This window comes from Halichoeres trimaculatus, unplaced genomic scaffold (genome assembly GCF_033239565.1).
Source record: "Halichoeres trimaculatus isolate MK-OKI-2021-1 unplaced genomic scaffold, fHalTri1.1 fHalTri1_scaffold_1, whole genome shotgun sequence".
NCBI lineage: Eukaryota > Metazoa > Chordata > Actinopteri > Labriformes > Labridae > Halichoeres > Halichoeres trimaculatus.
Window position 1 is genome coordinate 36,425,818 of NW_027437179.1, and position 12,043 is coordinate 36,437,860.

The following is a 12,043-nucleotide window of genomic DNA, read 5'->3' on the forward strand; positions in this document are numbered from 1 at the left end:
CTTTTACACTGCGACAAAGAAAGCCTGCTGCCTCACTCACAGCTCACAGTTCACAGCTCACTTGAGGGGCCGATGATGATGATGATGATGAAGGCGATGGCGAGCGATGGCAAGCGTGGAGGGGGGAGGAGGGAATGGAGCGAGAAATGGAGAGGAAAGGCGATAGGGGACGGAGAGAGAAAGAGGGGTGGCTGTGTGAGCGATAAAACGCCACAGGCTGCCCTAATGAAAAGCCTCTCGTGGCGATGGAGAGATTGCCTGTGGAATGGGCTGCTGATTGGAGAAGCAGCAGCTTGGTGTAGCGCGAAGACTAATTAAAGTATTGAAGGGGTCTGGGTGACAGGGGGGAGATTAGACCTGCTCCCAGGGTTAGCTGAGCAGAGGAAAGAAAGCCAGGCAAATACAGCTCACATCTGGGACTACTGGGAGGATTGGTGTAATGGGGGAAACACACCACAAGCAAACAAAGAAGACAGTTTCCACTAATGTGGAGGTCTCTGCGGGGCTGTGTGTTTGTCCAAAGCTGCTTCCTGCATCATAATGGGGCAGCTGTGACTCAGGGGTAAAGTGGGTCTTCTCTCAATCAGAAAGTTGGCGACTCGATTCCTTTTATCCCACAGCCTCGGAGAAAAGTGTCCTTACCGAGCTGTTTGAGATATCTCGATAAGCTCAACTACCGCCGAAGGGACTGAGGGATTGGCTTTGTGATATTTGGGCGGGAAAATCAGATTAAAACCTGTGCAAATCAGACTTTAACAGCCTACACGGTAAAAATGTTTGATGATGTTTTAGTCTTCTTTGAGGGCACTGACCTTTGATGATGATTTTTTACTTAACTCTGCTTTAACAGCATTTTTTACGCTTCGATGGATTCGTGTCAAACTGTTCTCATCCAAAAGCTTTGGGCTCATGATGTCAAATGCAGTTGACAAACTGAGCTTCATCAGTGAGTGATGTTGGGTCTTTTTGTCATTGAGAGTGTTCAGTTTTGATTTTAACATGCACCAGAGTCTGCAGGCATGGTAGAGATGCTGTTATTGTGTTAAATGCTCAGAACGGAAACCAGACAAGTTCACTCTGTTGGAATTTGGTTTGTAGCTGTATGGCCCTTTTTTTTGTAAAGGTTATATTTTTAGGGCCTGAGCCTGAAACTCGGTTTTATGTTGTTTTCTTTTCTTTTGATCCCACAGTTTTATAATTTTACAAAGTGTTTTTTACTCTGTCCTTTTGTCCCCCCATGTCTTCACGCGCTGCTTTGCACTGCTCCATCTGTTTCAAATGTGTAACTGTTAAAGCAGGTGTTAAAATAATGTTGAGATGTTTGAAAACACAGTTGAGGTAAGTAAGCTTGGTGTGGAATGGGAAAGATGAGAGAAGTTGATTTCAGAATCAGAATCAGAAAGACTTTATCAATCCCACAGGGTGAAATTCAGTATGGATTTGAGTTGGGATCGGTTTTAATTTAGATTGCATTAGTTGTTTTTTTTCATTCATTTATTATTTTGTTTGTTTAAGGTAAGTCTGGTTTGCTAGGATTAGTCAAATTTAGTCCGGTTTAGTTTATTTTAACTCAGATGAGTTTAGTTTAGTTTAGTTTGTTTTAGTCCAGTTTAATTGCAATATGTTGAATTAAGTTCAGTTTTTAATTTAAGCTTTGTTTGGTTTTATCCAGTTTAGTTTAGTCTGGTTTAGTCCAGTTTAACTCAGGGGAAGGCCTTCTTGAAACCCTCAGGATCAATCTTTCTTTGAGTCTTGTGCCGCTCTTACACCAAATTGCGTGCTTTTGGCTTGAGAAAAACGCTAACACACCTCGCCACAAAATTCAAAATTCCAGGGTTTTCGTGCCAACACCTGCTCCCGTGTGCCCCCTGTTGACTTTACAATGCAGCCCCTCCAGCTACTTTGAGCTACAAGCCTGAATTTTTTCCTGCATAACTACCATAACAACACCTACAGAAAAGTGTTTTATGGCCATAGTGAATTCCAAACAGGAAGTTCGGAAATCAGAGTTATGATTTTGACGATTTATAGGGTACGTATCCTTCCCACATTGATAATTAAATATATTGGCTTAGGTATCAGCCAGTGCTGATACTGATAAAATATGATACCAGTAAAAATTCAACATTCTCCATTCCTTCATCTGAGGATGAGACTGAGATAAATGTTTAGGCAACTGCCGACTTTTCTAACTTAGTAAAACAAAATGAAAAAAAACATGCTTAAAGTGACTGTGTCATTGTTTTATTGGAATATAGATGAGCCGGTGCAGTTTTCTTCCTTCCCAGCAAAAATGCACAGACCTATTGGTGCTGATAATGTTGTAAACACGCAAAAATAGAAGAGTGGATCTGCCTTATGGATTTCTCACCCCTTGAGCCTGTATTGGACCATTACCTGCCACCAGGATCATTGGTATTAGTCATATCCCTGCTTTAATGAGCTTGGATTACCGAAGAAAACTTAATGACAATCAAAGAACTAGTTGTCTTACATTCATGGGAAATATCTCCTACAGACATATAGCTACTAGTGGTTCTACAGCACTAATAGAAATGACAGTTTGTGGAGCTGATGATGCTTTAAAATCAAGCCGTTTGGTCGTTTGGGCAGAGTGGTTCCTGATTTGAGGCCTGGGTTACAGATGATTGCAGTCCCTTACTTTGTGTTGCTAGTTTTGCTAGTTTTGATGCTATGTGAATTACCACTCTTGGGGGTCTACACTTTTGCTTCTTGAACAAAGACGGCACCTCACCACCATCTTTTTGTCAATTAAGTCACTATGCTGCTCTGCAAGGTACTGCAAACAGCAAATCAGAGTGCCAATGCATTGTTCTTGCACTTAGTCATGTGTTACAACACTGGTTAGTCCAGGGGTGTCAAAATTATTTTCAATGAGGACCAGACAGTATAAAATGTAGCTAAATGTAATTAAATGTGATATGAAGTAAATGTAACTACGGCTTCAAAGATGCACCCTCTGAAAAAGACTTTGCAGTGCAGACAATTTCTTCAGCAACAACACAACTAGCTTTTACTGCCGTGTTGTTTTTGGTTGCAGCTTTCTTGAGCACATCCTGCTGCAATTGCAGTTTGCATTTTAAGTTTCGCACTATTTGTTGTTTTTCTTGAAGGCTCACTTTGGCGTACTTAGCTCCCCGTTTGGGTGTCAAAATGCCAACGTAGATTGTACTTTTCGACTACTGCCATGGCCTCATAACACAAAAGACACACCAGTTTATCTCATTGAAGCACAAAGCATTAACTTTTCTCTTCCAGGACATTTTGGGATCATTGTTTTATTTCCCGATTTCAGAAAATGGCGCTGATGTGAAAACACTGCGATCTAGTAAAAGGGTGCCGTCACTTGCGGGTAACATAATCGGTAGGCGTTATGGGAAATATAGTTTATGGTCAATGCTTTCGTATGGCTCATCTCTTGTAAGACAATCAGACCTTTTAAGCTCACAAGGGTCTTGAGTTTAACACTTGGGTTAGTCTCTCAAAACTCTCTTTTACATGTGAATACATTTTAACAATCTGTTAACCCATGTTTTATGTCATTATGCCTTAATACAAATGATACACAGAGAGAAATCAATACTTCTGATCTCTATGTGCTGATGATTCATCCAGTATATCTTCAGGGTCAGTCTGGATTCACAGACTGAAATGTGTTTCAGACAGGTACACTGACTTCCAAGCTCACTGATTTGCCTCGAGGTGAGGAACAAAAAGCAAACCCCGTCTTAGTGAAGAAGATGAGGTCAAAGGTCACGGAGAAGCTGTCAACCTGTCACTGCTGTAGCTGCTCAAAACGACTAAACCGTGTTTTACCTCAGCGTGAGGAAGAGTGTTTTCAAAGTCAGGATAAAATATGTTCAGATGAGAATCAGTCCATTTCCCAGCAGCCTGTCGCTCCCATTTAGGAGAACTTCTTTCATTACTCACATTATCGTCACCATTATCAGCGTCTCCTCTCATTTCGGCTCTGCAATGTCACATCTCGCCTTCCTGCTAAAACCACCCTTTCCCCACAGGATTAATAATGTCGCTGCCTGTCTGTCGATCAAGTGCTGAGAAAGAGTCAGGAAATAAGACGCCTGAAAAATAGACTCCTTCCTGTTGGCATCTCAACACCCAGCAGCAGAAAATACCAGGGGATGATGTGGAAGGAACTCATTAGTGAGTGGCATTTAAGATGCAATCCAGTAACATGAACAGGGGATTTATAATATCAACAGAGGATGATTGACACGCTGGAAAACTGGCGGAGTGTTTCTTTCTCGCCACTGAGTGTGTTAACAAAACAATCAGAAACTCTGCATGTCGGGCTTCATGATGTAATCTGTCAGAAAGTGTGAGGCTATATTTAGTAACATTAATGACCGTGCCTTAGCAACAAGCTCCACAGCCGAGTTTCAGGTGAACTCCTCGTCCACTGGAAATCCACAGGAAAGTGATTTGTCACGGCACGCTGCGTCACACTCAAGTCGTTGATTTTAGTGATTTGTTTTAGAAGGCGCCATTTTTCACACTGAGACCCATTTTTCTGCAGACATCTTAGGCTTTCATCCTAACATTATTAGTTTTATTGTCCTCATAAATCTGCGCCGTGTCAAAGCGGTGCCGCAGCAGCAGCAGCAGGGTGAACACTCCTCTGCAGCATCTATATCTGATGACATCACCCAGCTTTAATCACATTTTAATGACATTAAAGAGTTTTTAAGTAGGTGACAAACACCTCAGCAGCATTTCACTGCAACACAGGGATTAATATGCACAAGCCCCCCCCCGAAAATCATTAGTTTATTTATGTTCACTGCAGCATGTTGTCGGCTCATCATCTGCAGTTTTCATTGATTTTCAGAAGGAATATGGATTTTTTAATCTATTTACTCAGCTCTACATCCCAGAGCAGCAGGGCTGTGTTCTGCTGGCTGCCTTAAAAGAGATCCCAGCACCTCACAGTATAGTTGGTCGTCTTTATAAGCATATATAAGAAAGAAAACTGAAGATGTGTCTCTGGGAATGTGTGCTGACATCACTTTCCCACAACAAAAACAGGACTAAAATGAACAAAAACCTGCTTTAATGAAGGCCATTTCTTGTGAATTTGTGATGTTAATTTCACCTGAAGCAAACAGGTAAACTGAGAGGAGGGATACTGAAGGAGACGTCAGATTATATCCATCACTAAGTGAATGTAGAGGCTCCGTGAGTTACTGTAACTTCAGATTCAAACTACAGTTTTGAACATTTTAAAGGACTTTTTTCTTTAAAACTTAAAATCTAAACTTTGATATGTGATGATTTCTAAAAGGACAGAGCTTTTCAGCCTGTTTAACCCAACCCATACTATGTTTTCTCTGCCACTTGGTTGGTACCACTGCAGTAACTCCACCATCTTTAACCCCCAATTTCACTCCCTAAGTTAAATTTAGTTTAGCTAAGTTTAGTTGGTCTTTATTTCATTCATGTTGACACAGAAATATATAAAAATAAAAATTCTTAAACAAATGAAAAGAAGCAGAAAAAAGAAAAAATCTTATTTTATCTGCTCCTTCTCTAGAAAAATGGCAGCAGCTGAGTCCGTAGGGACATAGCTTAGAGATCCAAGGGTTGCTGGTTCAAGCCCAGGTGCAGACCAAGACTGGAAGTGAGCTGATGCCTGGGGAGGTGTTGGCTTCATTCCTGAGCAAGGCACCAAAACCCCCAACTGCTCAGATGTGCACTGAAGGTGCAATACCATCACTCTGACCTCTAATCGGTGCACGTTTCTGTGCAGAAGTGCTGTTTGTGCATGTGTGTGTATGTGTGTATATAGCCCTTTCAGAGTACAAAAACCAGCATTTCCTCAATGGGGATTAATAAAGTATATCTTCTTCTTCTAAATAAAAAGCATGATCAGAAAAAAAAAGAAAAATACCGTCGGCTAGCATGCCTTTTAACGGTCCATTAATTCTTTCTTACAGAAAGACGACAAGCAATATGATCGAAACTTTAGTGAAAATTTCCATCCAACTAAAGAAAAAAAAATTCTTATTGTAATTGTTATTAATATTGATTTATCTAATTCTTTTTTCTCTTTTCTGTAAAAGTAAAAATTCAGTTAGTGTTATGGGTCTAAATTTAATGTTATTTTATTATTATTCCAGGTTAATGATCATATTTGAAGCCCATTCATGAGTAGTTAAAATCAGAAGTTGGTAGAATTAATCAAATTTTAAATGTTTTTAATAACTTAAAGGAACTGCTCCTAATGAAGGGATAATGGATTGAAATTTGATAAACAATTTCTGTTGTTAGAAGATTTTTCCAGCTCTGTCTCTTGGCCAAAGTGAAGCCCTTTCCCCAATCGGCAGGACCTTGCAAAGGTAATTAATTCATTAGTTCCAGACTTGGATACTAAAATTCCCTTTATGTTAGTTTTTCCCATTCCGCCTTCTCTCATCTTCATCTTGTTCAGAATGCTGCAGCTTGAGTTTTAACTAACACATCCAGACGTGATTTTATGATTGATTTTAAACTTTTGTTGTTTGTTCTCTGATATTTCCAATCATGTAAAGGCCCTGTGATCTGTTCAGCTTCCTGAGATGTGCCAAGGTTGGGATGTAAACAGTGGGGTGAATGTTCTTCTGCTGCTCTCAGACTGTGAAAAAAGCTCCCCCCAGCATTTGCACCACTACTGATCTCAATCTTTTCAGGTCTGAACTGAGGACTAACTTCTCTAAAATGTCTTTTAAGTCTGACCAGGGCCACCTTGTTTTATCTATTCTAAAAAGGCTTTCATCACTTTGCAGCTGTGTTGCACCCTCCTATGTATTTTTATGTATTGTTTTATGGCTGACATGTTTTTATGCTGTTATTTCTGACACTGCTGTTAAGCACTTTGGGTTCCTTTGTGGTTATTGTAAAAGGATATAGAAATAAACATTGATTCATTGGTTCCTGTTTTTCCTCTTTAATTTATACATTTTATATTTTTTAGAGGTTTTTTCAAATATTTTGTTTCTTGTATTCATATTTATAAATGGCACATGATGGCTCAACTGGAGTACCTTAAATTCTGTTGTAATCTCACAGTGCAATGACGATAAAGTCTTTTTTATTCTATTCCATTTTAATCCTCTGATCCAACAGTCTGCCTGTTAATCTATGAACTGCAGAGACCCTTAAAAGTTTGTAACGGATGCTGTAGACCCACTTTTTTGTGTTGGCTTTCTGTTTCAGTTGAGCTTTTCAAATTGAGTTATTGTGCTTTTATTGTTCATTTGACTCCTACTTTTATTGGATAGGGTGTTTTTAAACTTGTTCAGCCCTTTACGAAATGGCTTTGTCTCATCTTAAAATCAAAACTACTGAATAATAATCAATCATCATCAATCAATCTTTTTTTTTTTGTGTGTGTTTTTCGAGAGTTTCTTGACATACCTTGACAGGTTTCTTGCGTGATGACTCGGCCTCGTTGTTCTCAGCCTCCTCGTGCTCCTTGCTTCCTTGGGGCAGGTTGGAGTAGTTGGCCAGGCTGCTGAGGAGAGACGACACCATGGGGCTGGTGTCCATCTCCTCCTGCAGAAACACAAAACAGGGATAGAGAAAGATGGAGAGGGCAGGAGTCAGTGGCTGTGATAAGGAAAGGTGCAGTCATTTAAAGATGTATTTGGTGCAGTGGTGGTGGTATGACTTGGCAGGAGTTTCCTTCCATTACTGTACCTCAGTTTCTCATTTTATGTTACTGTTTCCTTTATTGTTCCATACATTTTCTACAAATTCAAATTTAAGAGAGGACAAAGGAAGTGCTTACACAGCAGTTTATTCATTGTCCATTTTTTTCATCCTTCCTTGTTTGGTCTGGGCGTCCCACAGAGAGCGCAGTGTAAATACAGTTGTGCAGAGCTGTAGCAGCGTGAGACTTCCCTGCTGTAACCTGAAGTTCCCACATGCCCTTCACGCAGTAATTACCCTCATTAATCGATGTCACAGCCCCTATTCAATCACCCGAATTGTAAGAAAGAGTGTATCCTGCTTCTTATTATCTTGCCTAATTGTGTGCGCTTACGAATGTGTGTGTGAGCAGAATACTGAGCCGTACCTCGAACAAGGCCATGTTCTTGCCGTCGTACTGCTGGCTCTTCTCTGCCGCAGCATCGCTGCTGTTGATGAAGGGGCTGCTCTCCTTGGGGTTACTGTCAGCTGAAAGAAACAAGACACACACACTTTGAGACTGGAGCAGAATAAAACATGACAACAGACAAACCAGAGCTTCACAAATGAGCCAGCTGTTAGACGTTTTTGTGTGAAAACGACACCTCTGTGTGCTATTAACAGCTTTCAAGATCATTACTCCATTAATTTTCTATTTAAGGGAATGAAACAGAGAGAGAAAATCTTGAACATGATAAAGTTTGCCAGGAGACGGGGGAGTTTTATCAGCCCCACAAAGTGCCCACAGTCAGAAACATGGAGGAACAGGACCAGAACTAATGGAGTGTGCATTCACAATATGTGCAGAGCTATATTTTCCATATGGCCATGGGAGGAACACGAAGTGGAACATCTCAATCAGTTTTTCCACTACACTGACACACATCCACATCACAAGCCTCCAACACTGGAGAAATAATAAGTAATGTTCAGAGGCTCCTCTGCTGCTTTTCACCGTGCAAGCTCAGAACGGTGGGAGGAGAGTGATGTTATGAAGGTGACAGCTGGCTGCAGGCATCATGACTCCACAGAGCAGCATCTGTGTGCAATTCACAGTGGAAGGAGGGAAAGAGGCAAAGCTCCAACACAAACAGATCTTTAGAAAACAAACAGTGTAGGACAGGTGAGCTGGAGAAGGTTCATTGATTGGTTATTCCACCAGATCATTGATGAGAGCATCGATTTCCAGCGGAGGTTTCAGAATGGATTACAAGCAACGCGAGAAGCTCGATCCATTTTTTTTTACAGGGAGACTGGATATTGCACGAGAAAAGGAGGAACTGAGCTAGCTGACATTTTTAACCATTGTAAAGATTATTTTCAACTGGTTTACAAACAAACTTAAATAACGGGTGAGAGATATTAACTCATTGGCTGCCATTGATTAACAGCTATTGTGGGTGAGAGCGGTGTGCTTTTTGGATGAGAGCTCAGCATGGATATGAGGAGAAGATGTGAGATGACAGAGGCATAGCGAGATGCTGCAAGTCAGAAAAGTTCAGGCAGCTCACGCTCCAACTGAGGATATTTCACTGCAGTTCAGAGAGAAAGAGCAGAGGGATCGTGAGAGAAGACGACGGAAATCATAGAGAGGATGAAAGGATGGAGCGCTCAAGATCCAAAAATGTACGTTTTGTCTGTTTTTTTTTTTTTATCAAAAACAGGAAGAGAGGTATGAAATAAGAGTCCACACTTCTTAGTTTTGGTAGTTTTGGTATTTCCATAGTCAAAGAAAACAATATTCTGTGGGTCTTGAAAGATCGCTCAAGATGCTCTGAAAGATGAGGCAGAGCACAACACGGGTGAAAAACTGTTTTTCTCATTTAAAAACAGCAATATGAACAAACCACACTGATCCATTCACAGATTAAAGCAGGGCTATTCAATTATAAACTTGGTCGGGCTAAATTTTCAGACTAAGGACACGCACTTGGCTGCACATTTATTGCAGGTAAGAGAAGCTGCTGTGGTCCTCTCCTGAACTATGCAAGTCTGCTTTATTAGTACAGCTCCAGTTGTAAAACTCACTCAAACTCTAAGTTTTAGCGGCCCCCTCAAGAGATCTAACCTTGCAGAGCAGATGGACCTGCCTGATGCAGTTTTTGAAATCCTGCAGATTCATCTTGCCAGGCTCCAATGACCAACGATTTCACTCGGCTAAATTCTGACCGGCCCAATCAGGGAAGAGAGGTGGGAGCTGTGGGAGCAGATGTGACGTCAGCAGACTTTAATACTTGTCAGCGTTCCTTTGATTCAGAAGTTAACTTTACAAAAATGGCAGCAGTTGTCTAACGCCTTTTTCACAACTGTTTCTTCAGTTCCTGTAGTTGTTCATCTATTGTTTCTCAGCATCGGCTCACATAAGCTTCGTCATACCGTGGCTTGATGTGGATTGGTCTGTGGTGAGTGTGTCAATCACAACAGTCGTCCAATCACCAGCTGCTGATTTTTTCTTAAGGTCCTGAAAACAAATCCAAAGAGCTGCCACCCAGATGGACTAGTGAAATATTTTTATGGCAGATATATGAAACTGTCCGTCTGGTGTGTCAGGTTACAAGAGATCCCCCTGGACAGTTTGTCCGACACACTGCATGTTTTTCAGTGTGGTGTCTTCGGACATTATAATCTTTCAGCGCTGCAACACACTCGCTGCAGAAACCGGCTGGCTGATCGTTTGGTGCCGATTTCCTTAATTTTGGGGGACCAGTAATCGGGGATCTGTGATCGGCCCATCCTTACATATGAAAGTGATCTCATATACCTCCGGGAAAGTCTGACGGCCAGCCATTGTTACTTTTTGCTCTGAGACCTAAAACTCAGGACACTTTATTGGTTGTTAAAGTTAAAACTTAAAGATTTTATTTTTTCACAGGTGTTGTTCAATGATTTTAAACAAAATAAGATTGTAAAATTAAAGGTATATGTTGTCAGTTACAAAAAATAAAAAATAAAAATCAGTATCAGCCCAAATAAGTATCTTTTTAAAGATCGGTGATCAGCCAGAAAATTGTGATTGGTGCACCCCTAGTTTCAAATTATTTTCTTACAAAGTGAGGTCTAAATTGCTTGTAACGATTAACAAAAAACTGCCAATGGAACAAAAAAAAAGTTACTTGTATTAAGACATTGTTCTAGTTTTTGGCAACTTTTCCAACAGTTTTTTCTTGACTGATGAGTTAATGTGGTTCATATTAAGAGTAATAAGACAATTATTTTCTTAAAACAAGGCAATGACATTTTTTTGCAGTTTTCCTCCTGACCTGATGATTATCTTTTGAGACTAATGTATGGTCATCGATTGAGTGCATTTTAGAAACCTAACCTTCGTCATCAGGGTCAGGGAGCAGTTGAACGAACCACAGGAAGTCCAGAGAAATGCTTCCAGCTTAATTAGCTGTTTAAAGTTTGGGATGTTTAAACTTTTACTTTTTTCTAACTGGTTCAAACTGCAGGAGCTTGTGTTACTACACTTCACCGAGGTAAGACATATCTTTGCCTGTGATGCTGCTAGAATTACATCAGCTTAATTGTGTCTCTTCATTAGATACCTGTGGAGTCTCTGTGGGTACAGAGGAGGGCCTGCTGTTACAAGGTTTCTACCCTCAGGAAGGAAAGAACAACTAACAGAGTCATAACCGCACAAAGAGGGGAGGCAGGAAAGCTACTGAACCTCCGTGTTTGTGGTGAGGATTCACCTGATTAATATCACAGGACAAGCTGCAGAGAGGCTGCTGCAGCGGCTGTGTTTGAGTTTAAGTAAGGCCACGTCAGCTTCATTTAAGTACAAGTAGGAGGCAGAGATGCGTCATCCATCCCTCTATACAATAAGTGATCCTGACATGACATTTACTCTTCACAAAAAGAGATAATCAGAATGAGAATCACTTTATTTACCGCGTACAATAACGGCCCACGAGCCCACTGAGTAAACAGCCATGTTTGCACCCTCTCCCTCCAGCACATCTTGAGGGAGACAGCAGATTGCTCTCCCTCTGGCTCTCCGTCCTGTCTTGGACCGAGCACCACGAGGCCGAGGTTATTTATAGCCAGGATGCTGCAGCCATGTGCCATGACGTCGGGGCACCGCTAACAGCCGGCACACTGTTTTACACAGACAGAGCAAGAGGGCCGCTCTGACAGGGACGCTTAGCAAAAAGGCCGTGCATGAAAATTCAGGGCACGAAAAGAACACGAAAGGAAGCGAGTGGAGGAGATGTTAATACAAAGAGATGGACAGAAAGAGAATGAGGGTGCGGTGGAGAAGATGGAGAGAGACACAGATAGATGGGGTGAGAGCGAAAAGTGACAGGGGGAGAGATACGCGCTCAGCAGACAA

The 12,043-nt window shown here is 41.2% G+C and overlaps 1 protein-coding gene across 3 annotated transcripts in view; it reads right to left on the bottom strand.

Annotated features, from left to right (window-relative positions):
* The window catches only part of slc12a5a (solute carrier family 12 member 5a), a 261,991-nt gene that overhangs the window by 71,650 nt on the left and 178,298 nt on the right, over nt 1–12,043 (bottom strand). For all 3 annotated transcript variants that reach the window (XM_074668575.1, XM_074668583.1, XM_074668592.1), the window contains exons 2-3: nt 8,096–8,196; nt 7,435–7,572 (exon numbers count right to left, since the gene is read on the bottom strand). In XM_074668575.1, the coding sequence (XP_074524676.1) occupies nt 7,435–7,572; nt 8,096–8,196 (239 nt within the window). The remainder of the gene's footprint in view (nt 1–7,434; nt 7,573–8,095; nt 8,197–12,043) is intronic.